Raw genomic sequence first — 27,795 nt, 5'->3', positions numbered from 1 at the left:
TGTAAAAAAAACTAAATACATAATGGAAGAAATGTTATATAATACCATCAAAGCTATACTTTACACACTGCAAATCAAGTAATCAGCTTGTTTATATATATAGGCTGTTTTAGTAACCAAATTATTAAGTTTGATCAAATAATTAGTAACCGAATTATTAAGTTCTATCAAATAACAAACGTTTTATATAGATACTTAAATTAAATGAAAAAAAATAACATAACCCAATAACTAAGATGTTTTATTTTCTACAGTAACAAGATCATTTTTTTTTTCATTCCATATTAACCGAATGAGATGCACATTTGACATATCCTTTGTAAATTTTTTAGGGTAACTTTGCATAATATTAAAAGTAGGTTCTCTGTTAATAGCATTAATTGTAATGACTGAAACATGTAGAAAGAATTGGTTTCTGTTTTACCAGAAGTCTTATGGTCAAATTTTAAAACAAGTCCCATTTGCATTTGTTCATCTAAAGCCACCAAGCCACTCCGACGTACACTTCTTTACCATTGTTGAATTAGCATGTATAAAACGACCATTTTTCTAAATAAATTTAATTGCTTTTAATGAATACATCTCATCTTTCTTATGCATGCATGGTTCAAGAATGTTAACACCACCTAACAAATTCTGATATTATTCTTGTAGAATAAGCGGATGCTGTTAACAATATCAATTATACTAAAGTAAAGATGACTTTATACAAATCATTGCTCAAAATGATTAAGCTGAGATGAAGCCAACATCTTATATATTTAAATACTACACACCTACTTAAAACAACAAATTACAATGTTGAAAGAAACTATTATATTTACATTGAACTCATTGGCTTTGATGATTTGGGAGCCTGTGAACTAGTATTTAAAGCAATCTCCATGCACCACATCTAACACACACAATAACCTGACAATATCATGAGCTTCTCCAACACCCTCCTTTATCACAATCTTCTCCTCTTAGTTCTCTTAATTTGTACCCCACTTTGTCCTGCTGCAGCTGCTGGTGGATCATGGTCTTTCCTCCTGCCATGCATAGGCATCTCAGCCATGCACATGCAGCTACTTCCCAACGACCGTGTTGTAATGTATGATCGTACCGACTTTGGAACCTCCAACATCTCTCTTCCTATTGGCAAATGCCGACCTAACTCCACTGATTGCTCTGCCCACTCGGTCGAGTATGATGTTGGTTCCAATACCATACGTCCACTCATGGTGCTCACCAATGTGTGGTGTTCTTCGGGAACATTAATGCCTGACGGCAGCTTGGTCCAGACCGGGGGATGGGCTGATGGCTACCTTAGGGTTAGAATTTATAAGTCGTGTAACACATATGACTGGAAAGAAATACCAAATGGATTGAACCAACAAAGATGGTATGCAACCAATCACTTATTGCCTGACGGCCGACAAATTATCATTGGCGGTCGCCAGGCATTTAACTATGAGTTCTACCCCAAGATGTCGGCCACTGAGAACTCCCCAAGCTTTCCATTTTTGGTTCAAACGAATGATCCCAATGTTGAGAATAATTTATACCCATTTGTATTTCTCTATCCTGACGGAAATTTGTTCGTTTTTGCCAATAATCGTGCCATTTTGTTCAACTACTCTAAGAACCAAGTTGTCAAGACCTACCCAACAATGCCCGGTGGACAACCACGAAACTACCCAAGCACTGGCTCCGCGGTACTACTCCCTTTGCACATAAAAAAGGAAACCGTAGATGCTGTTGAAGAGGAGCGTTCATTAATGCGAATAATGGAAGATTTGACAAAGCTCTAGATACATGTGGGAGAATTAAAATATCATACCCGAATCCTCAATGGGTCATGGAAACAATGCCTTTAGCTCGAGTCATGGGTGACATGCTGTTGCTTCCTAATGGACATGTTTTGATCATTAATGGCGCATCGGCTGGGGTTGCAGGGTGGGAACCTGGGAGGAACCCGGTTCTCAGCCCTGTAACTTATAGACCCGATAACCAAATTGGGTCACGATTTGAAGTGCAAAATCCTAGCACAAAGCCAAGAGTGTATCATTCCACAGCGGTTTTACTACGAGATGGTCGGGTTCTTTTGTGGGTGGAAGCAACCCCCAGACAAATATGTGTTCACGAACGTGCTTTATCCAACCGAACTAAGCTTGGAGGCATTTTCTCCTTCTTATTTGGATTCAAGTTCGTCTCCTTTGCGCCCAAAGGATTATATCACCGAAGACTAAAACTGTGATGCGCTATGGAAAACGTGTTGCTATTACATTCACGGTATCAGGACGTGTAGATCTGAATTTGGTCACCGTGACAATGGTGTCACCTTCATTCAATACACACTCGTGTTGGGTTTCAACGGTGGTTCGGAACGAAAACGGTCAAACTATTTTAACCCGTTTTAGTAATTATTTCGTTTCGATAAATATTAATCAACATTAATATATAAACGAACTATAAAAACGCAGTGGATAAAACGAACCAAATAAACGAACCCGAAACCCGAACTCGGATCCGGTTACAACTAATACGAGCACGATATAACGAACTAATAATCAACCATAGATAAAGTTAAAGCTTTATACCTCGGTTATCAAAATCGGGTGAGACACCGAGAGCTAACGAACCGAGCTAGGTGTACGAGACAATCAACGAGATCCGAGCTATTCCGGTAGTGGTGTAAGGCAATAGTAGCAACAAAACACAGCAGAGACAAACAACACACAACAAGAGCAGCTAATGGCGGCAGCGGCGGTGCACAGAAGGCAGCGACGGTGCCGCTCGGGTGGTGGCTGCGATGGTGTGGTGGTAAGCTGCGGTGATGATGCGAGGTTGGCAGTGTACAACAACAGCAACAATGCTGCAGCAATTAGACGGCCGGAGCAGGGGCTGCCAGAAACCCAGATAGCCGGAAACCACCTCGCCGGAAAACCGGGTTCACCGGAAAAGGTAGTTGCGGCTGGTGGGTTATGCAAGCAAGACCACCGGCGGCCAGAGAAGGGCGGCGGAGGTGGTTGCAGTGGTGAGAGGATGGCGGCACAGGTAGGAGATCGGGAGCCGGAGGTCCGGTGGCCGGAAAAACGGCTGCCGGCAGTAGCTACGTGATGAAGATGATGATATTATTATTATGTAGGGTTTTTCTATATATATGTTTATATATATTAAATAATATATTATACATATATATATAGTAAAGCTTTAGGGTTTAAACAATTTAAAGCCATTGGGCTTTAAGCCCAATTACCAAAATAAAATCTAATCCACCATCCAATCTCGCTAATTGATTGTGTCGGCCCAGTTATCGTTTAAGTGAGCTAAAGGTTCGGTACCCTCGGTGTAACTCATACCGGGTCATATTCGGGTCGGTCCGTGTTGACTTGACCCGAACCGACCATTAAATCCAACAGTCTCCCACTTGGACGGATTTGGGTCAAGTATCACAACGCTAACAGCCAGAGGCGTTCTAGCTACACATATCTGTCCCTAACCAAATATGGCAATTTTTAAATCCATAACCAAAGTATCTTGAAATACCTTATTGCAAGATAATGAATTTATGGTAATCGTTGTCATCTATCCTTTCTGTATAAGACATCAATTGAACAATGAGACATGGATCAAATCAATCTCATACAGTGTTCAATCATTGTAGTTCTCGATATATAGTCAAAGTGGTCCAATCAAACACAAAGTAAGTTTGGGTGAGGCCTCACACTTTACCAGTTTGAATCAACGAGGGCGCCAATATGTCTAACTGTTACATTTTAATGTAAGAGTACAGAATCCCATCTTGACTACATACAACTCTCACTGAACTCCAGAACATTCCCAATCAATGCCTTTATGGCTGGCAGTTACGCAACAGCGGTTGACATGATCAAAGAATATTCCTCGGTAAACGAAAGTTCTAATATGTATCTCAGGTCTTAGGATACTAAATGAGCATACTATTATCAAAACATCTTATGATCAAGATCCATGAAGATGATTTGATGCGAGTTACATCCAACGTCATTCATAATGAGGTCTGTGAGTTTGGAAGTCAACTACTTGAGTCCAAAGTCAGAATAGTCTTAATTCAGAATCGTTCCCACGAGTCTGACCGACTACGGATAATTTAGAATACAATATTCACGGATTAAACGTATTAAAATGAACACAGTTGTATTATTCAACGTTTGCATTTAACCATTAAATCAAAAGTGAACAGCGAAGTACAACTGATTAAACGTTCATACATCCAAATACTAAATCAAAATAAATCACTAGCAAGTCTAAGCCGATAGCATCTCTATGCTGATCATGCTTGTCCTGAGTCATCGACTTAGTGAACGGGTCAGCTAGATTTTGATCTGTGTCTACTTTGCTTATCATGATATCACCTCGTTCCAGTATTACTCTTACATAGTGGAACTAAAAATGTGCTTGGCCATGTGATGATAATTGGGCTCTTTGGCTTGAGCAGTAGCACCTGTGTTATCACATATCACGTCGATCATTTTCCTAAACTTGGAATTAGATCGAGGTTGGCTATGAATTTCTTCATCCAAGCAGATTATGAGCGAGAAGGATCTCGGTCATTTTGGAAGTTAGCGTCAGTGTAACATCTTACAATGAGCTCCTCTTCCACTCCTCTAAACACGCTTACGAGACGTCAGGTCTAGTGCATAATACAGCGTACATGACAGAGCCAATCGATGAAGCATATGGAATTGCTTGCATGTGCTTTGTCTCAATGTCCGTTGCCGGAGATTGCGATTTGCTAAAACAGTTACTTTAGCAATGGAACAACTCCTATCTTGGAGTTGTCCATTGAGAAGCATGTCATGACCTTGCTTATGTATGTACTATGACTTAGCCCTAGAAGTCACTTATATCTATCTCGGTAGATCTTCTATTCCCAGAATATATGTGGCTTCTCCAAGATCTTTCATTGCAAAACAAGATTCCAACCAGTTCTTAACTCCCTTAAGCATAGGAATGTTGTTTCCAATGATCAATATATCATCCACATACAAGATAAGGAATGATATAGTGCTCCCACTATCCTTTATGTAAACACAAGGCTCATATTCATTTTTGATAAAACCAAACTCTTTGATTTTCTCATCAAAGTGAAGATTCCAGCTTCGAGATGTTTGCTTAAAATCCACTTGCTCCCTATTGCCCGACCTTCGGGGGGTAGCTCAATCAAGTTCTAGACTTGATTGTCATGAATAGATTGCATCTCGGCGTTCATGGCATCTCGCCATTTCTCAGATTCCGGATCCAAGATTGCAGATATGTAGTTAGTAGCTTCGTCGCCATACTCGGCTACTAATAAGACTTCTGGACCATCCAGATGCCATAGGTATCTAGGATTAGGTGCGGGAGTCCTACTACTTATGCGAACGCTCGTGTTCATGTCTGATGTATCAGCAACAACAGCTTGTTGATCAGACACTGCAGCTTCCTCAGCGGTTGTTTGTGGTTCTTGAATTTCTTCAAGATCGACAAAATAATCTCCAGTTCCACGATCGAGAATTTCTTTCTCGAGGAAGTGGTCTTTCTTCTTGATAGGAATCATATATGTATCATGATGAATGAAGTAATAACCCCTTTGTTTGTAGTATTTGACGAATTCCGGAGGGGGTCATAAGGGCGAAACTCCAAAAGGAGTGAGGCAAGTTAGTTCTACACATAATTGATCGAACCATGTTTAGCAAAGTTCGATTCCTCCTCTCGCTCACACCATTATGTTGGGGTGTGCCAGGTGGAGTGAGTTGTGAAATAATTCCACACTCTTTTAGATGATTGATGAACTTTGAGCTGAGATACTCTCCACCTCGATCTGATCGTAGTATCTTAATGGTTTTACCAAGTCGTTTTTCCACTTCATTTTGAAACTCTTTGAACCTTTCAAAAGTTTCGTGCTTGTGTTTCATAAGATACACATAAGCGTATCGACTATAATCGTCGATAAAAGAAACAAAGTATCTTTCATGGTTTCTAGGCGTGGTTCTGAAAGGTCCACATACATCAGTATGTATGAGTCCTAACAGATCTCTTTCTCGTTCACTTTTATGAGTGAAGGAGTCTTTGACGAGTTTGCCATCTAAGCAAGACTCATAATTGTCAAAAGAGTCCGGTCATGAGGATTCAAGAATCCCTTTGGATTGGAGTCTTTTAACTCTTGCTTTGCTTATGTGGCCAAGTCGGCAATGCCATAGAAATGTATCATTGATGCCAGATCTGATACGTTTTGAAAGATTATATATACGTTATTAATAGTTTGAACATTAATCTTATATATATCATTTCAAGGTTTAGCCTCGAAATAAAAGATGTCGTTTAAGTAAGCAGAAATAGCTATGCCATTAAAACACGTACTTAAAACTTTGTTCAAACAGTAAAGAAACTGAAACGATGTTGCTGGTCCAACCAGGAGCATACAAATAATTATTCAAAAGAAAAACTAGGCTAGATGGATAAGTAAAATGAAATACTCCAGTTGCCAAAACTGGTACTCTCTTCTCATCTCCAACGATGAGTTCCATGCTGCCTTTATTCAGTTCCCTCCACTTCTCAGGCTCCTGCAAGACATTTACGATGTGGAAACCACATCCGGTATCAAATACCCATGTGTTGCTAGAGACAGTGAAAAGTTCAATAACGTATGTGGAAATACCTCGAGAAGAGCCTTCACCATTAGCTCTCTTCATTTTGATCTCAGCAAGGTACTCGGGACAGTTTCGCATCCGGTGTCCCATTTGGTTGCATCGGTAGCACTAGCGTTCCTTAGGAGGCGACGGTGGTATCTTTGGAACCCCTTTGTTAGCATTGGTGGCACGAGGGGCAACAATGGTAACATTCGTCTTGCCTTTACCCTTATAACCTCGGTTCTTGGGATTAGACTTCTTGACACCAGCAGATCGAATCATCAGAACTTGATTGTCCTAGAAGGAATGTTCATCTCAGCCATCTTGAGCATGTTATGAAGCTCCGGCACTCTCTTTACCCAGCCATTCATGTTGAAATTTATTACGAACTGGTCGTATGAGCTTGGGAGAGAGTTGAGGATGAAATCCGCTGCCATCTCATCAGACAGGGGGTAATCAAGTTTCTAGAGTTGATCGATGTGCCCCTTCATCTTAAGAACTTGCGCACTGACGGGAGACCCTTCTGCCATCTTGCAACTAATGAGTTGTTTCATGGTGTCGAATCGTTCTTGACAGGCTTGTTTCTGGAACATGCCCTTGAGTTGCTCAAGCATCTCATAGGCACCAAAGTCTTCCAAGCCTTTAGCAAGCTCAGCAGTCATGGTGGCTAGCATAATGCAGGAGACATCAGCCGAGTCATCCTTATGCTTCTCAAGAACTTTTCGAGTAGCGGTTGTGTTGTTTTCAGGCTCGGTTGGAACAGGTCCATCAAGAACATACAAGCGCTTTGCCATGGTAAGGACAAGTCTCAAGTTGCGGTGCCATTCGATGAAGTTGGTACCGTTCAGTTTATCCTTCTCAAGGATAGTCTTAAGGGCGTAGGGTGAGTTTTCGTTTGACGACATCTGATTAATTAAGCAAAAGTAAATTTAATTAGTATTTTCGACATTGTAGTCCATTATTAATGAGCCAATAACATTAATGAAATAGGAGCATGAGAATCTGGCTTCCAGTTATTAAAGGCAGCTGTAGCACACAGCATTAATAAGTGGTTAGGCAGACTGACAACGATTGCCAATTGTGAATAGAGCACAACTCTCGGTCATGAGGCCTATAGAGACAACGATTGTCCGTATAGATACGTTTAGCCTCATCTTTGCCCACTTTAAGTCTCCAGACAGCTTTGGCATGTAACAGGAGAGTAAAGTAATAGTTGTCCTAGTACAGTGACGTGTGAAAGGGCCGGATGTGTCAACGAAATTCTTTCACCTTGATGGGATAGGCTAGAAAACAAGTGCGGTGCTATAGCTCCAAACACTCGAAATTTCGCAGTATGCCTCAAGTGTGACTTGTAGTAGGATTGGCATAAACTATTGGTTTTAAATTGGGATTAATTTTAAAATTACCAAATAGAGTAAAAGTCAAATTTTACTGTATTTATTATCGGGACGAATTGATGAACCCTTTCATCTCTCAGGACACTTAGTTTTAAATAACATATTAAAACTAATTTTGTCGCGATAAGGCTAACCAATTTTAAGTTAATAGAAAACTATTAAGTTATTAGTTTTGGAAATCAAAATGCTTTTTAATTTGCAAAACATAATTGGTTAATAAAATGTTTATTTTCAAATTTATTTGGTATTAGGTCGGTGATATTATAATCCTATTATAAACAATCCAAGCAACCACAATAGCAAATAATAATATGTAAATCCTTATGGCCAAAAGGTGATCGGTCTCGCTAGAGCCAATTAGGGAGACCGATCGGGTCAAGGGGTTCACAACACAAAACAACCATAAGGATGGACTTCTTCGTGCATCCCGTCATCTTGCCCGAACTCCTACTAACTCCAAGAAGTCCTTGAGCTCGTCCTCGGTTATCTTCGCGTCTTCTTAATTACAAATTTATAAACTAACAACAATTTGCCCTATTACAAATTTGAACCATCTTTATGGCCAAAAGAAAACCGAAAAATAAATAATAACCGTTTACAACTTTTGAAGCAACCAAATGGCCAAAACAAGCTCAAGAATCAAACACAACCAAAACAACACATAGGTCGGGGCCGGATTTACATATTCAAAATAAATAAAATTTCGGGTCGTTTTGACTTGGTCAAATAAAATAAACAAAACTTTGACCAAATCAAAATCACCCGAAAATAAATCTAGATCAAAACTTTAGACGATTTAAAGTTTAAGATGTAGATCTGGTTTTAAACGAACCGGTATCGACTCGTACGTTGTAACCGCGGCTCTGATACCACTGTTGGGTTTCAACGGTGGTTCGGAACGAAAACGGTCAAACTATTTTAACCCGTTTTAGTAATTATTTCGTTTCGATAAATATTAATCAATATTAATATATAAACGAACTATAAAAACGTAGCGGATAAAACGAACCAAATAAACGAACCCGAAACCCAAACTCGGATCCGGTTACAACTAATACGAGCACGATATAACGAACTAATAATCAACCATAGATAAAGTTAAAGCTTTATACCTCGGTTATCAAAACCGGGTGAGACACCGAGAGCTAACGAACCGAGCTAGGTGTACGAGACAATCAACGAGATCCGAGCTATTCCGGTAGTGGTGTACGGCAACAGTAGCAACAAAACACAGCAGAGACAAACAACACACAACAAGAGCAGCTAATGGCGGCAGCGGCGGTGCACAGAAGGCAGCGACGGTGCCGCTCGGGTGGTGGCTGCGATGGTGTGGTGGTAAGCTGCGGTGGTGATGCGAGGTTGGCAGTGTACAACAACAGCAATTAGACGGCCGGAGCAGGGGCTGCCAGAAACCCAGATAGCCGGAAAACCGGGTTCACCGGAAAAGGTAGTTGCGGCTGGTGGGTTATGCAAGAAAGACCACCGGCGGCCAGAGAAGGGCGGCGGAGGTGGTTGCAGTGGTGAGAGGATGGCGGCACAGGTAGGAGATCGGGAGCTGGAGGTCCGGTGGCCGGAAAAACGGACTTCTTCGTGCATCCCGTCCTTTTCTTTGTAACCTTATTAATATTGATTCATATGTTCTAATGTTATTTCATTGACAATTTACCGACGAATGAACTGTATCAATTGGCATATGTGGCATGTTGTCTATGGCAAATTTCCCGACGAATGGACTGTTTCAATGTTATTTCATTGACAAATTGCCGACAAATGAACTGTATCAGTTGGCTCTCTACTTGATAGTTGCATCGGCTAGTCAGTTGGCATTTGTGGCATGTCATCTATCGCAAAGACACGAGTAAAGGAATCTTATATGGCATAATTTAGTTTTTTTTATTGTCTAATTGTAGCGACAAGTTGGGTTTATATTAGGGATGACAATAAAACCTAAACCGATGAAAAAAACCGAAACTCGACATAAATGGGATGGTTAACACTCGACCAATTAGGGTTTGAGGCGGGTTTGGGATTAGTTTTGAAATTGTTCACTGGTTTGGGATGGGTTGGGATTTTTAATATACCCAATTACCCAGTAATATAGACCCATTTACCTTATTATATACCTGATGTACCCGATATAGCTTATTATATTATATATATACTAGATTTCAAATATATTATATGTCGAAAGCTTTTTATGTCAATTATTTGATATATTTTATCTTTATGATAATCATTTTTGTAATCGATTAGTTATTTTAGTGACAAGTTGGGTTTATATTGATAATTTCTACGACCTTGTCCCTGATCAGTTCCTTGGCCAATTCAAGCCTAAGAAATCCTGACCAAGAATAACTATAATGGGTTTACAAGCTCCTATAGAAACAAAAATAAACTTAATCCTAACACAATTCAAAGTTTTAAACTCTATTTAACTAACTAAATAAACTAACCTTTTAAAGTAGAACAGTTCAAACCGAAACAATTTTTAACTTTGACAATCGCATCTTCAAATCCTCTTGAATTATGAATTATCACATGTGAATTGAACTTTCTTTTCACTTTCGATCCTTATTCAAATACCGCCAACATATACGTCCATTACATTATTAAATCGATACGAAGAAAATTAATCATACTCATCCAAATTATCCATAATGTCAACTTACAGTCATTGATTGAAACTAATACAAATAAGCATTCCATCCTTAAATGTTGATGGTTATGGGTGTTGATTTAAGGATTGGATTCGGTGCCTGCCAAATAAGAATACATTTTTAAAATTGAATATAGGAAACAGTCTAACAAATAGTTCGATTGATAAACCTTACATAGAGGGTTGTGATTTTGAACAATTAGACCAAAGGTTCATCTCAAGCCTCGTGTCCGGGTTGAGCAGCGGGTTGGTATTCATTATTCAAAGACTTTTACAACTTTCTTCGCGTATGTAACATGATATTTATACCTTAATTTAGAACTTAATCCGACATCAATATACATTATGTTTCATGATGACCTTTGTGAAGAGTTGACACGTACTTTGATAGAGGTTGAATTTCTCACGGTCCATTTGTATTAATCGGCAACAACGACTACAATCACTGATTTATGGGTTCAATCAAATTTTTCTAACGCTTTCGATCATTTTCCGGGTTCAATATCTTATATTATGGTTTGCGTTTCCAATTTAAGGTACAAATCCGCCTTGTCCTACATATAAGTTTGATTTTGCTTCTAGTCACATTCAACTTGTTGGTTCAGTTCTATTAAAATGTAATTTGTTAAACTATTTCCGTTTCATCTCGAATACAAGAGGTTTGATTTTGACATCATGTTGTTTTATATCGATGTTAGCAACTTCGTAAAGAAAAATAGTAGAAGTGTAAGGTATTTTGGGTCTTCAAATATGAATTTGGTCTAGTTCTAATTTCTTATATTATATTTATATTTTTGGTTTTTGGCTTGTTTGAACCGAACTGAACCACAAAAAGAAACACATAGAAACTAAAAACAATTACGCCGATTCCAGTCACAGATTTACAAGCAGTTGTTAATGACCATTGAACATTCCTGTATGTTATCATATATATCACAACATGATAATGGTTTTAATTTTTTTCAAACCAGTACCATGGTGTGATAACTATTGATAACTATTAACGTTTCTTTGATAGTTTATATATTTAAAGGTAATAAGCATAATGGGCATTTGGTCTAGTGGTATGATTCTCGCTTAGGGTGCGAGAGGTCCCGAGTTCAATTCTCGGAATGCCCCGATATTTTGAATATTTTTGCCGACTTGTTTCATCTGTTGGTAAGTTGCTTTTTTAAGTTTCATTTTGTATAAACAAATTTTAAAAGAACAACAGCTCATAATAAGAAGAAACAAATCATAATAAATTAATAAAATATGACAACAAAGACATCGTGTGTTGTATCTAGCTCATCCCGTCGTCCATCTAAACTCGAGATGACAGACAAAGAAAGGTTTATAACGATCATGAAGATCATCAGGTAATGGCTCAACAAACAAACTTTTGCGGCCGGCATGCAGGCATGGACCTCGTATGGGATTAGTTCTATAAAATTCGCGAGCATGCGAGTGGCATGGTATTAGGTGAAACTCGGTTCGAATGCACGATTACCCAAAACATGCATACCTATTTACCCGAACTATACCTGTAACAATTTTTTTTTTCATGTTATCTTTGGGTAATAGAATAATTTACTAATTGTAGTTTTTATTATTCTAATTAATTGGGTAAAATTACTAGTAGTTAATTTTTTTTTAACCAAAAGCATTAGATCAAATTATAAATAGCATAGACAATTACAGACTAACGGCAGATAGACGGGCAATAAGCTGCGCCGCTACCCCCTTCTGAATAGCAAACCCTACCCTACTAAACACAACGTTCCCCTTAGCATGAGCGGAGTTACTGCTGACCACCTGCTGAACCCGCTTAAGGAACCGAACCGCGTCAGGGCCGAGAGCGCCAAAGGTGTCAAAAGCAAACGGTACGAACACGTGCTGATTCTCAAGGCAAGCTTTCTCGTGCTTAGCTACTTTACCCGCCTCAGCCTTGTTTATCGCATGACCCACCACAAACCCGTGGTCCCATAGCCCAACGAGGGGGGACACACCTGTCAAATCAACGCACGCGTGCTTACCTCCTTCCCATCCGAAAACAAGAATGTCAGCGGGTCGTAGGGTTGATCTCCCATCTAAAGGGTCGGTCAAGAAGTTCACCGGGGCTTCCTTTTTTGCCGAGATCCCGGCCCGCTTAAGGACGTCGTAAAGCACATCTCGAACTAGATCATGTCGATATTTAAAGCCCGGTAATTCTTTGCAATGGACTGCATGCTCCCCAAAAGAATCCAAACAAGCCTTCCGACATTGGGTAATAAAATTAAAAATGTATTTGGAAATATCAACATGTAGTTTTATACAAACTAATGGATATACTCGATATCTGTATAGGTAATTATTCGATAAATACCCGACGGTATAGGCCAGTTAAGGGACATGGTTTTATAATAAGGCATTATACTGGGGCTATCTATATCCGCCTTATTATCATCCCTAGTTCCTCCAAGCTCCATCTACTCACCTCTTTTTTATTAACTTTGTTATAACATACATTACTTGAGTCAATACATAGTATTTGAGTGTCACGTTAAAGCACAATTTATTTTGTAAACTCACTTGAAAATTATGTGACAAAACCACATGATATATAGATAGGTTTTGTAATACTCGTTTGCAGATAAATATATGTTAAGAGATCAAGCTGAAGCACTTTAAGGTATATTTTGAAATGCAATATAAATAGCTATGTGTGTATATATAAGCCATGCAGTCGATATCGTCGATATATCACCGATATATCAGTGATATATCGGTTATCGGTCCTTGCCGATATATAAATCAGAATATCGGTACCGATAATATCAATGATATTGACCGATATTTGACTAATATTTGACCGATATATCACCGATACTCCCTGTTGAAAACAAATGGATTTAAACCTTAAAACTAAATTGTGTTCTTTGAATACTAATGAAAACGGAAACGTCGAAGTCGACCATGGACTTTTAAATCGGCTAGGAATTGTGGGGTTATATGAAAGAATATTTAACAGTATGATGATGCTTTTTAATAACTGAGATCGGAAGCAGGTGGTTGTTAAACCTCAACAACTTCTTTAAAACTTTTCTCTCTTTTCTCTTATTAATATAATGAAAACAACTCAAGTATTTATAAACCTAACAATCACACTTTGACTAGAACTAGGAAACTGAAAAGATAAACATAAACATTTAAATAAATAAAACTTAAATAATAAATATATTTGAATTTTGATCTCCTCCTTATCCTCTCCATGAGATCAACCTAGCCATCCCTCGGTTTATCTTTAACGAATCGGGATTAAACATATCATTCACCCCCTTAATCTTGATTCGTTCCTTTCAAGTCTTCAATCCCGGGCAATTTCCTCATCTCTTCAAACTTTATCTTCGGTAGTGCTTTTGTAAGAATATCCGCCTTTTGTTTCTCTTCACTAATGTGCTCAACTTGGACTTCACCACGTTCAATACATTCATGAATGAAGTGAAATCTAATATCAATATGCTTAATTCTTCCATGAAACACGAGATTCTTCATCAGATCAATAGCAGATCTATTATCCACATGTAAAGTCACCACCTTTTCTTCGTGCCCGGTCAACTCGCTTAACAATCCCCTTAACCATATAGCTTGACAAGCTGCGGTTGCTGCTGCCATGTATTCAGATTCACATGATGACAAGGCTACGGTTTGTTGTTTTTGTGAGAGCCATGAGATCAATGCACCACCATAATAAAATGCCATTCCGGTGGTACCTCGTCCATCCGTTTGATCCATACCATAACTACTATCACAAAAACCAATCAAGTCTCTACTACCGCATCCATACGTTAAACCATATCCACTCGTGCCTTGTACGTATCTTAATATATACTTTAGAATCTATGGGATTGTTTTGGTTCTTGCATGAACCTACTAGCAACTCCAACTGAGTAGCTCAAATCGGGCCTCGTGTGTGTCAAATACCTTAAGCTACCGATTATTCTTCGATATTCGGTTGCATCAACGGGTTCTCCTTCTTCATATTTCGTCACTTGCAACCGATGTTTCATAGGAAATCGAGTCGGGTTGCACTCGCTTAAACCTGCACTCATTAAAATATTATTAGCATAAGCTTCTTGTTTCAACTTTATCTCATGCTTCTTTTGGGCTACTTCAATGCCCAAGTAATATGATAACATTCCGAGATCTTGCATCTCGAACTCATTCTTCATTTGACTTTTGAATTTCGCAATCTCGGCTTGACTCGAACCAGTCACGATAAGATCATCGACATATACACCAACAATGAGAATGTCGGTTCTCGTATTCCCCTTGTACATCGTGGGTTCACTTGGGCATCGAGTAAAATCCAAACCTTTCAACGTCTTGTCGAGTTTTTCGTTCCAAGCTCGTGGGGCTTGGCGAAGACCGTATAAAGCCTTTCGTAACTTATAAACCATACCGTGTTTCCCGGGAACTTCAAAACCACCAGGTTGTTTTACGTAAACTTCTTCCTTCAACTCGCCATTTAAGAACGTTGATTTAACGTTCAAATGGTAAACGAACCAACCATAATTCGCTGCAATTGCTAAAATCAAGCGTACGGTTTCCATTCTCGCCACCGGGGCAAAAACCTCATCAAAGTCTACCCCGTGCTTTTGCACGTACCCCTTCGCGACTAGTCGTGCTTTGTACTTTGTTATTGACCCGTCTGCATCACGTTTGGTTTTAAACACCCACTTCAAACCAATCGCCTTGTGACCCACTGGTAGGTTACATAAGTCCCACGTATTGTTTTGTTCAATCGAGACTAATTCAGATCTCATTGCTTCTCGCCATTTCTTTGAATTCTTTGCCTCTTCAAAGGTAGTTGTCTCTTCATCTAGGAGAAGACATTCTCCTTCACTCAACATTACATAATCTTCAAATCTTTTCGGTACCAGTTCTTCGCAACTCAGGTTCGGGATTTTCTTCCGGTTGGTCTTCAAATTCAGGCTCGTTGAGGCTCGTTGGGTCTTCGTTTTCGACAGGAATTTCTTGTTGAACTTCTTCTTGAACATGCTCGATTATAAATTCAACCCATTCATGTCTGGATCTGACTTGAAACGAGTCGGTATGTCGAGACCAGTCAAAATTTTGACTTTCTTCGAAACGGACATCCCAGCTCACATAAATACGGTTTTGAGCCGGGTCGTACAATCTATAAGCTTTTGATCCCAGTTCGGTTCCGAGATGTACAACCTCCATACTCCGATCATCTAACTTTTGAAGGTTGACGTTGGGTATCTTCATGTACGTTAAGCACCCAAACACTCGTAAGTGTGTTATGTTGGGCTTTCGACCCATCAAGGCTTCATAGGGGGTTACCGTCTTCAACGCTTTAGTTGGTACCCGATTCAATACGTAAACCGAGTGTCTCACTGTTTCTCCCCATAAATTTTGTAGAAGGTCCATAGCTTTCATCATACTTCTTGTTGCATTTAGGACAGTTCGGTTTCGCCTTTCGACTACACCGTTTTGTTGAGGAGAGTAAGGAGCCGTAAACATTCTTTTTATTCCTTCTTGATCACAATATTCGGTGAAGAGTTTGTTGAGAAACTCGCCACCTCGATCACTTCTTAGAGCTTTAACCTTTAACGAATGCTCTAACTCCACTTCTTTTTTAAACTTTTTGAAAATACCCAAAGCATCATTCTTATTTTTAATGGTATAAACCCACATGTACCTCGTATAATCATCTACAAGAAGCATAAAATACCGATTTCCTCCCAAGGTAGGAGGTGAGATTGGTCCACATAAATCAGTGTGAACCAACTCGAATGGTCTCGTGGCATGAAACATGGTGGTTTTAGGAAACGGGTTTCTACTATGTTTACCTAGCATACATGCATTGCAAACATGCTCACCATGCAAAGTTTGAATATCACCACGTACCATATTTTTAGACTTCATGTTAGTTAATGTTTCAAAATTAACATGACCAAGTCTAGCATGCCATAGCCATCCTTGGTCTTTAATGGAAGCTAAAAGACATACCGGGGTTCTGATTCTAAGCTCGATCTTATAAAGATGGTTTGGACTTCTCGGGACTCTCATTAGCAAGCGATCTCCTTCCTCGTATAACCACAAGTGGTCGTTTGCTATCCAAACCTTACACCCTTCTTCGGTTAATTGACCGATGCTCAATATGTTGCTACATAAGTCGGGTATGTAATAAACATCATTCATAACCCGCTGCTCACCATTCTTGCAATAGAAAATAATGGAACCTCTCCCTTTAATATTCACTTTGGACCCGTCTCCAAATTTCACCAAACCGCTAACTCGATAATCAATTTGTGCAAAGTGGGTTTCACAACCGGTCATGTGATTAGACGCCCCATTATCTAAATACCAAATTGAATCGCTTACCGAGTCGTTTGCGTAACGGATTGGATGAAACTTCTCTTTGTTTAACATAACTTGTTCTTTATCAACTTCAACCGATGCCATCATAAGAGTTGGCAGCTTAGCCTCGGCTTGGTTAAGATTCGCTTCTTGAGTCGGTGGACTCGGGCATTCCCACGCAAAGTGGCCCAAAACATTGCAATTATAACACCGAACACCGCTTTTATCTCTACCATGATTTTGATTGTTACCTTGATTGCCATCTCTGCCTTGGTTGTTCATGTTCGGTTGGTTACCGTCTCTTCGGTTATCACTGTTTTGATTAAACCGACCCCGTCCTCTACTCGAACCTCAACCACGGCCTCTTCCACGGCCCCGTTGGTCATAACCCGAGGAACCACGACCCCGAGCATAATTTTTCCGGTCATGATCGGTGTCCTTTTTTCCTTGATTATCGTTTTTGGCATACAATAATTTTCCCATCTCGGCCAAAGCTTCCTTGCCTTTGATTCTCTCTTCAAAAGCTTTTAACCTTGCTATACAATCTTCAAACACCATAGTGTTAAGATCGGCCCATTGTTCGATATTTGCTACAATAGCAATAAAACGGTACGGAACGCTATCGAGCAATTTTTTTACGAGTTGATGTTCTTCCATCGGACTACCCAAACTATCAAATTGCAGGGCGTATTCCGTTACCTTCCCGGCAAAGACTTCAACGGATTCTTTTTCTCCCATCTTCAACTGATTAAAATCTCGCTTTAACGATCGTAAGCGAGCTTGTTGAACTCGATCAGCACCGAGAAATCTAACCCGTAGTGATTCCCAAATCTCATGAGCATCACGAGTTCTTGCAACTTGCATCAACACGTTTTCCGGCAAGGCTTGAAAAATAATAGCCCTAGCCACCTTTTTTTTCTCTCGTCTAGGGCTTCTCCGGACACCACCTCCTATAATCCTTGAGCATCAAGGATCGATTCCATAATTACAACCCATGTGCTGTAGTTAGTTTTTGTTAACTTCGGATACTGCAACGAAGTTGAACTTGGTTCCCTTGGTTGCACAACTTGGTTCGCACCCAATATCGCGTCTCCCATAGTCACCGTCTTCTTCGTTGATTGATCGGAAAAACGTGAGCCGTACTCCTTACGGCTATATTATTTCCCGTCAGTCGGATGTGGTTATTCACCCCACACCGCTCTTTCCCAAAGATCGTAGATCACCTACGCTCTGATACCAATTGTTAGAAACAAATGGATTTAAACCTTAAAACTAAATTGTGTTCTTTGAATAATAATGAAAACGGAAACGTCGAAGTCGACGATGGACTTTTAAATCGGCTAGGAATTGTGGGGTTATGTGAAAGAATATTTAACAGGATGATGATGCTTTTTAATAACTGAGATTGGAAGCAGGTGGTTGTTAAACCTCAACAACTTCTTTAAAACTTTTCTCTCTTTTCTCTTATTAATATAATGAAAACAACTCAAGTATTTATAAACCTAACAATCACACTTTGACTATAACTAGGAAACTGAAAAGATAAACATAAACATTTAAATAAATAAAACTTAAATAATAAATATATTTGATTTTTGATCTCCTCGTTATCCTCCCCATGAGATCAACCTAGCCATCCATCGGTTTATCTTTAACGAATCGGGATTAAACATATCACTCCCGATATTAGTTTTTTAAGTCTTAAGTATCAACTTTTAGTGTTCAGTGTTAGTGTTTTAAGTCTTAATCAATTCTTACTTTGCTAACATTGTTAGTGTTTTTCAATTTGCAAAAGGTTAATTTGTTTATGGTAGGAGACTGTACTGAATTATTAGTGTTAAATTGATATATATATATATATATATATAAATTTTACATGATATTAAAATTAATGATATCCCACCGATATCTCACTGCGATAACCGATATTCGATATTTTTCCGCATTAACTGCTTAGTATATGAGACATAAGAAATAGTTTACATTTATAACGAGCTAAGTTAAAGTTTAATTTGATAATAAACAATGTTAAGTGTCATTAACTATGGAGAAACCAGTAAGGGACATTTTATATGGTGTTCTTATCCCTCTTCTAGCAAAAAAATCACTATAAAAACAAACTACAAAAGGTATTTGTCCTATTTAGTTTTGGATAAAGGTAGTATACCAAACAGCACATATCCCGTGTGAATTACGGATCTTCAAATGCAAAGAATGCCTAACTTTTAGTAATCGTATTACAAGTATACAGTTTTAACTATGAGTGACATTAGCTTGTACTCGGCCAGCATCCGACTCATGTAGGCTCATGGCTTGATAAGCTGGCTTGTTTCCCTCAATTTAGATTTTTTTATGTTTCAAAAAAAAAATAGATTAACACCAATAACAACATCAAACATATTTCTCTAATTGTTGGTTCACTTGCTTTGTTGTGTTTGTATTTCATGTAACATCAAGGATAGCTTTGTTGTGTTTGTATTTCATGTAACATCAAGGATAATGGATATCTTGACCAATTATTTGATTTTTGGCTAAAGATGCAGCATATTGGTAACTAGTCAAGTCCTAATATTTAGATTATATTTTTCTTGCCATGAAACCCTTTAAACTATATTTTGAAGTTTGGAATGTTTAGGTTGAAATGTTATGTCTAATTCTGATGCAATAGTCCCATTTATGATAATAAGCAAACTGTTATATTACCATTTTAACCTTAGACCTCACAAATAGAACCATAGGGGAACATGAAGGTCTGCTATTAAGAGATGTGTAAATAAGTCAATGTTTTCATAATAAAGCGGCATATGTGCTCCAGGTTTGTTATAGATATCGTTGGCTCTCATATGCAGTGTTATTTGTGTGACACTGTGAAATCGTCCCGTTTCTGTTGTGCAACATTTTTAATAATGTTTTAGTTATGCAATGTAGACCATTTCAGTTATGCAATGTATTATTAGTACTTGTAATGAATGATGTTGCAGAAACTATTCCATATTAGCTATTCCTATATACCTGAAAACATCAAATACGCACAATTTTGATTTTTACAAACAAGCCCAGTATTTCACAACTGAAAACATATGTACATGATAATTAAAGGGGACAAGTTACATATATTCAACTTCTTGTTTTGTGCACATGTATAATTATATTTACAAGTATCAAGCCGTTGGATAAGAAGCCATCATAGCAATACCACACAACCCTTCCTTAGCTTCAACATCTCTCTGCATCCTAATGTAACCTTCTTCACCCCAAACCGTACCCCATGAGTTCTTCACGAGCCAATATTTGAGGCCCTCATCAGTGGTTCCATATCCAATAGCTGTCACCCCATGGTCCAATTCAGTACCACAACTTCCGTTAAAAACACCACTTGAATAAAACTGGAAGTCAGACTCCCCAGCATCAATGGCAACTGAAACAGGCTGCATAGCCACAGCCTTCAGTAGCGCCGACTCACTGTTGACGGGCACATCCTCGTGTTCGGTGATCTTGGCTGCAGCAACTCCTTCTTTCTTTGTATTGCAAGTGGCATCTACTGCTTTGTAAGGATACGCAACCTCCGTGTTGATCCCTTTGTTTTTAACAATAAAGTCAAACCCGCCATCCATGTATCCGCCTTCACATCCTTGGTCTTCACCACTCCTGTCACAATCCATAAGTTCTTGCTCAGATAGTGAAATCAGTTTCCCTGTGGTTATTCCTGTAATTCCTTCGGTAGCAGCGATTGTCGAAAATGCCCAACAACTTCCTGTTGATTTTAAAACAAATAATATTTAAAAAAGACAAAGCATAGCAGAAAAAGGTGTTTTAAGTTTGAAATTTGTGATGGGCTTACCGCATTGACCTTGATCCTTGACCGGGGTAACGGCTCCTTTCTTCCTCCAGTCAATGCTAGATGGAACCGCGGTCACGTTTTCATACTTGAATGGCGTGGTTTGTCCTGATCTTGGTGTAGATGGAAACTTGAACCCATTACGAGTAGCCTTAAACTCTTGATTTGTTTGGTCTGCAAATTCATTGACACTCAACTTGTAAGCACGATTTCCAGCGTTGAACGCTTCTATGTAGGCCACATTGTTCTTGAATATATTGAAACGTGCTTCTTTCTCCAAATCATCTTTATACACACGTCCATAACGAGCCATCCATTGTTCATGCCTTTGTATCATGTTCTCTTCTTTTAGTGTACGAGATGTGACCTGCCCTCCCCACATACAAAAAACAAACAATGCTATTACTATGATTAATGTATTGTGTGATAAACCCATGTTTTTTCTACTTCGAAGAGTATAATGATTCTTAATAAGTTAGTAGATGTTGAGGTATTCTCGAATTTATGAATGTGGTCTATATATAGAGCATGAATATGTAGAAAATGGTCATGTTTGATTAATTAAGTAGATCACTACGTGGTTGGCATGGCAAGGCAACATTAGTTTCCCAAAATGTTGAATCTTGATTTGTTTTTTCTTCCTTGTTATTGTCCTTATCATATAGGTTATTCTACGTTCATATGTAGATGATTATTTGATTGGGATATTCTTTTTGAAATATCTTTTGTCTCCACATCTTGATCTAGTTAGTTTGTCATTTAATTTGTTTTTCAAATAACTTTGTGGTATTACGAGGTTGTTTTACATTATTCGTTTATAATATTTATATATTTTTTTGGATTTTATTGTTATTTATTGTAAGAAAGTTAATAATGTAATTAAGATTTGATGATGAAAGGGTTTCACAAATAAATGGGATGTTTTAACCCGTTTTAAAAGTTATATGTGTTTGGTAAGACCCATGATCCGCTGATTTTTTTTACTATAAAATTTTATTCTAGTTATAAACAAAATTTTTTTTAAAAAATAGGATATTAATTTTTACTATATTTCTATTTTATAGGAATTTTCATATCAAATATTTGTGAGATTAATTTTTAATTTAATGAGACGTTATAATCCGTTTAAGGGCTATCTGGGTTTGGTGAAACCCATACCTGTGAATTCAAGTCAAATGCATAAGGAGAAAAAATTTTATTTAGTGAGATGTTATAACCCGTTTAAGGGCTATTTGGGTTTGGTGAGTCTCATACTCGTGAATTCGGGTTAAATGCATGAGAAGCCTTCATTTACAAATAAAGTAATCTGGTGGCTTGAGAAAAAATAAGGAGCAACCAGAGAGCTTATGGGGGTTCGTTTTATATTATTTGTTTTTAATATTTATTTATTTTTTGAAATTTTATTTTGTTTATTGTATGAAATTTAATAATATACTTATGGTTTGATGATAAATTGTTTCACAAATAAATGAGATATTATAACCCGGTTTAAAAGTTATATGAATTTGATGAGACCTAAGACCCGTTTATTTATTTTACTATAAAATTGGTTTTTTTAATTATAAATTATATATATATATATATATATATTTTTTTTAAATAAATCAGATATTAATTTTTAGTATATATCCTTAAATTATAGAATTTGTATATCAAATATTTGGTGAGATAAGTTTTTAATTTAGTGAGATGTTATAACCCGTATAAGAAATATCTGGGTTTAATGAGACCCATAACCTTGAATTCGGGACAAATGCATGGTTAGCCTCCATTTAAAAATCAAGTAAATCTGGTGACTCCAAAAAAAGGGGGAGCGACCACATAGCGACACGTAAGATTTTTATGTCTTCGTTTATATATATTATAGATTATTTTAAAGATTTCGTTTATATATATTACTATATTTTTTCCTCTGTATTACGATGGTTGTTTTATATTGTTCGTTTTTAGTCTTAAATATATTTTTTGGGATTTTAATTTTATTTATTGTAAGGATTTTAATAATATACTTAGGGTTTGATTATGAAAGATTTCCACAAATAAATGATATGCTATAACCCGGTTTAAAAGATATATGGGTTTGGTGAGGCCAAGGACTCGCTTATTTTTTTTTACTATAAAATTGTTTCTTAATTATAAAAAATATATATTTTTAAATCGGATATTAATTTCTAGTGTATCCATATTTTATAGGATTTTCATGTCAAATATTTGGCGAGATTAACTTTTAATTTAATGAAATGTTATAACTCGTTTAAAGGCTATCTGGGATTTGGTAAGACTTATACCCCCGTGTTATGGGGTTATTTATATTATTCGTTTCTAATATTTATATATATTTTTTGGATTTTAATTTTATTGTAATGAAGTTAATAATATACTTAGATATTGATGACGAAAGGGTTCACAAATAAATGAAAGAAAAGTACCCGCAAATGTTTATTACGGATTCTTTCTAATTTCGGGACGAAATTTCTTAAAGTAGGGAAGACTTTGACATCCATCATTTTCGGTTTAACTTGTATTTGTTTTTGTATTAGAAACCTGACCCGTTTTGGTCTTTTGGATCCATCGTTGTTAATAAAATTTTGGGTTTTATGTTCATTTATGCTACACAAATTTCGGATCAAGAAAACATCCTTTTCGGTACATTAAAACACCTCTTTATGACTAAAAACGACTTAAAACAAACTTAAAGGACTCATTGTGTCAAACACCTCTTGTTGTTTTGTGCATTGTTTGACCATTTTTAACCAATGAAATGCAAGTATACCCCTTATGAGTAAACTATATTTTTTCCACTATAAAAACAAGTCCCATGCACCTATTTTGGTTTGCTCTTTCTTCTCCAAACTCTCTCAATCTAAGATCCAAGTATTTCATTCTTCAAGTTCTTGATAGTTTGACTCTTCAAGGTCAAACTAATATTAATTTTTGTTTCTAACTATTTTTTGTTAATTAAAGCTTGTTATTATAACTTGTCTAAAACGTACTCCCCTTGTTTCCTTGGCTTTCCCTTCTCCGGCCATGTCGGTTTAGGTGTATTGCTAGACAAGGCTTTATAGAGGACTATTATAGTCTTTGTTAGTTATGCAAGCTTACTAATGTTGTTTAGTTTCTAATTACTTTAATTTCCAAATAATTTTAATGAGTTCTACGGTATTGGGTATGTGGCCACCATTCTCGGTTTCATCCCTAGTCAAGAGCCGGACAAAAACCGAACTTTTGTTTAAATACTTTATTGTTAATATATTGCATGTAAGACTTGAGTATTATCATTGCTAATTTTGTTCTAATGAGTTCTATGGTATTGGGTATGTGGTAACCATCCTCGGTCTTATTCCGAGTCAAGGACCGAACCAAGACCGAACTCTCGTTTAGATGCTTTATATTTAAAATGATGTAATAATATGTTACATGTAAGATGTGTATATTATAAATTCTAAGTTCATTTTAATAAGTTCTATGGTATTAGGTATGTGATAACCATCCTCGATCTTATTCTGAGTTAAGGACCGAACCAATACCGAACTAAACCGATTTCACTCGCTTAAGACACACTAGTTGTGTTTTGGGCCACCGAATCTCGTATTTTTCTCTAATTTCTCTAAAACTATATTATAAACTAATTTTAATTATTTTCTCAAAATACTTGGCATGTCGGATCCAACTTGATCTCATAACAAGTTTGGACCGACAAAACCAAACACTCGTTTAACGGACGTCGAGGTTCTCCTAAATAGAACTACACACTTGGCTGAGTTTCTTTTTATTTCATTGAGTTATCTCATAACATTTATTACTTTGGAATCTTGGCTTCGGGCTTGACCAATTATCAAGACTCGAACTGACAAATCCGAACACTCGTAAAAGCTCGTTTTGGTATCTATCTATCAAAGGATCTTGCAATATTGCAACCTTACCCAAAAATTTACTTAACAAAGGTTAAGTAAAACTAATGAATAGAATAATGAGACCCGATTTTGAGTAAACTTATTTTTTTAAAACCATTACTTTTATTCTTATGTATTTACACTTTAACTCTCAAACTTTAATTATTTATTTTACTTGTCAAGTTATTTTACTTTAAAGCTTTTAAAACCATCTACTAACTCAAGACCCTTTTTAATCTAGGTCTTGTCCGTTAAACTTACCCTTCCCCGTTTTATCGAAAACTATCATTCAAGTTACTTATTTCACGTGAGTACATTTCATCCCCCGTTTTCTTTCTATACTTTGAAGGTAACATGCATACTTATTCAAAACAAGAATAATTTATAACACTCTATCCTCAAACCATAAAACTCTAGGGTGTATGATACTTAGAATACGTGCTCTATTGTGTGCTATATGTTTCATATGTTTTACGTGCACGAGTGTTTATTTTTATGTTGTTGTGGAGCCTCAATAAGTATGATCATACGCACCCGTAACTACTTTAGCCTTGTGCTAGTAGAATAGGGCCTCATTATCCGAGTATGTCGGTTGTTACCGATTAGAAAGGATCTCATTTACTTATGATTTATATACCACAATTGTTGCTTTTATTTGTAGTCTTATATACGTTTGTGGATTTCGTCTCATATTATATATACTCAGAACTATGAAATTGCTCACCAACATTCATGTTGACAAATATTATTTTATGCATTATTACAGGTTTAATTATTGGTTGATTGGAGTTTGAAGATGCTATCTTATTTGAGACCGTTTAGGTTATTAGAAGAATGAACAATTAAATTCTTATATTTGGTGTTATCTGTATGAACAAGATGTGTACTTTTGGTGATTGAATGAAATTAATAGTTGTTTAAATATTGTCACTTTAATAGTGTCTTGTGTTCATGGACAATCCGTTGCACCCCGGCATGTTCCGCCGCCTTTGATCGAGGTGTGACGGGTGAGACCCATGACCCGCTTATTTTTTTACTATAAAATTGTTTTTAATTATAAATAATATATATCCTTTTTAAAGAAATAAGATATTATCTTTAGTATATCCCTATTTTATGAGATTTTCAAATCATAGAATTTTGGTGAGATTCAGTTTTAATTTAATAAGATGCTATACCCGTTTAAGGATTACATGGGTTTGGTGAGACCAATCAGGTCAAATGCATGAGAATCATCTATTTACAAATAATGCAATATGATGGCTTGAGATAATGTAGGGAGCAACAAGAGAGCTTTTAAATGTTTTGTTTATATATATATATATATATATATATATATATATACACTAGTTTTTATCCCCCGTATTACGGGAGTTGTTTTATATTATTTGTTTCTAATATTTATTTAATTTTTGAATTTTTATTTTTTTATTGTATAAAAGTTAATAATATACTTATGGTTTGATGATAAATTGTTTCTCAAATAAATGAGATGCTATAACCCGGTTTAAAAGTTATATGGGTTTGATGAGACCCAAGACCCGTTTATTTTTTTACTAAAAAATTGTTTTTTTTAATTATATATAATATACATCTTTTTTTAAATAAATAAAATATTAATTTTTAGTATATCCCTACTTTATAGGATTTTTAAATCAAATATTTGGTGAGATTATTTTTTAATTTAATGAGATGTTATAACTCGTTTAAGAAATATCTGGGTTTGATGAGACTCATACCCGTGAATTCGGGTCAGATGCATGAGAAGCCTCTATTTAAAAATCAAGCAAATCTGGTGACTCCAAAAAAATGGGAAGCGACCACATCACGACACGTAGGATTTTTATGTTTTCGTTTACCCCGTATTATGGGGTCTGTTTTACATTACTCGTTTTTAATATTATATACTTTTTTAGGTTTAATTTTATTTATTGTAATGAAAATTTTAATATACTTAGAGTTTGATGATAAAAAGTTTTCACAAATAACTAAGATGTTATAACCCGGTTTAAAAGTTATCTGAGTTTGGTAAGACCCAATACCTGCTTATTTTTTTTTACTATAAAATTGTTTCTTAATTATAAATAATATTTTTTTAAAAAAAATAATATAATAATTTTTAGTATATCCTATTTTATAGGATTTTCACATCAATAATTTGGTGAGAATAAATTTTAATTTAATAAGATGTTATAACCCGTTTAAGGAATATCTGGGTTTGGTAAGACCCGTACCCGTGAATTCGTGTCAAATGCATGAGAAGCCTCCATTTAAAAATCAAGCAAATCTTATGACTCCAAAAAAAGAGGGAGTGACCACATTACGACACGTAGGATTTTTATGTTTTCGTTTATATATATATATATATTATATATATATAGTTTATTTGGGATAGATTTCCTATGATTGTTGGGTTGGTTTTGGTCTTCATATATGAGAGAAGAAAGAGGGTAGGATTTGATCACTTCTCGTCGACATCTGGTTCATCATTGTCTCGATCATCATTGTCTCAATCACCATTGTCTTGATCAATCTTCATCAGTTAGTAACAACATCAAACCGCTTCTTCATTATTGGTTACCATCTTGTCTATTTTTGTTTTTTCTGATCAATTTGTATATGTTCCTTTCTATTTCTTGAATCTTTTGTCTTCGTTGGTTGTTTCGCTTGATGAAACACTCAACTGAGTTTCAGTAACAATTGTCCATACCGTTGTTTGAATGATTCCGAGTTTTTATTTTTTTGTTACGAAATTAATAAAAGATATAATTTCCTGTTTATGGCAAAGTTAAATTATGCGAGCCAAATCAGCTCGGGATTCTATACATAATAAGCTACTTGGATTACATGAGAGTCGTGTAGCACTTTAACATTGAAATAATTTAATCGTTCACTCGTTTTCTAAATACTTAATCGGATAAAACTCATACGAGATCAGAATTTCAAATGTAGTGTGAAAATGAAAGATTGAACCAGAGTGGACGAACATAAACAATCAAATGTATACGTAAGATCAGGGTTTGGAAACTGT

At 36.6% G+C, this 27,795-nt stretch overlaps 1 protein-coding gene, 1 non-coding gene and 1 pseudogene across 2 annotated transcripts; 2 read left to right on the top strand and 1 right to left on the bottom strand.

Moving 5' to 3' along the window:
- The first annotated feature begins 923 nt into the window (after positions 1–923).
- Positions 924–3,102, top strand: LOC143549299 (aldehyde oxidase GLOX pseudogene; annotated as a pseudogene).
- Positions 3,103–11,735: 8,633 nt separating this feature from the next.
- Positions 11,736–11,807, top strand: TRNAP-AGG (transfer RNA proline (anticodon AGG)). Its single transcript has one exon. It is a non-coding gene; the product is annotated as a tRNA-Pro (tRNA).
- An 8,268-nt stretch (positions 11,808–20,075) lies between these two features.
- On the bottom strand, positions 20,076–21,362 carry LOC143549696 (senescence-specific cysteine protease SAG39-like). The gene is made up of 2 exons (XM_077040547.1): positions 20,875–21,362; positions 20,076–20,787 (listed from the first exon to the last, which is right to left on the bottom strand). Exons 1-2 carry the CDS (start codon positions 21,305–21,307, stop codon positions 20,195–20,197), a joined length of 1,026 nt encoding a protein of 341 aa, XP_076896662.1. The 5' UTR covers positions 21,308–21,362; the 3' UTR covers positions 20,076–20,194.
- Positions 21,363–27,795: the final 6,433 nt, after the last annotated feature.

This window comes from Bidens hawaiensis, unplaced genomic scaffold, assembly GCF_021521415.1.
Source record: "Bidens hawaiensis isolate Kalapana, Puna unplaced genomic scaffold, B.hawaiensis_p1.1 tig00000978_1, whole genome shotgun sequence".
NCBI classification, from domain to species: domain Eukaryota; kingdom Viridiplantae; phylum Streptophyta; class Magnoliopsida; order Asterales; family Asteraceae; genus Bidens; species Bidens hawaiensis.
Note: the sequence above shows the minus strand (reverse complement) of the source record. Positions and strands in the feature narration are given on the sequence as shown.

Excerpts from the sequence above, each read along its gene's own strand:
- LOC143549696 (XM_077040547.1), bottom strand. The coding sequence starts at position 21,307 with ATGGGTTTATCACACAATACATTAATCATAGTAATAGCATTGTTTGTT. Across the intron at positions 20,788-20,874 it reads CAAGGATCAAGGTCAATGCG|GAAGTTGTTGGGCATTTTCG; the intron begins GTAAGCCCATCA and ends TAAAATCAACAG.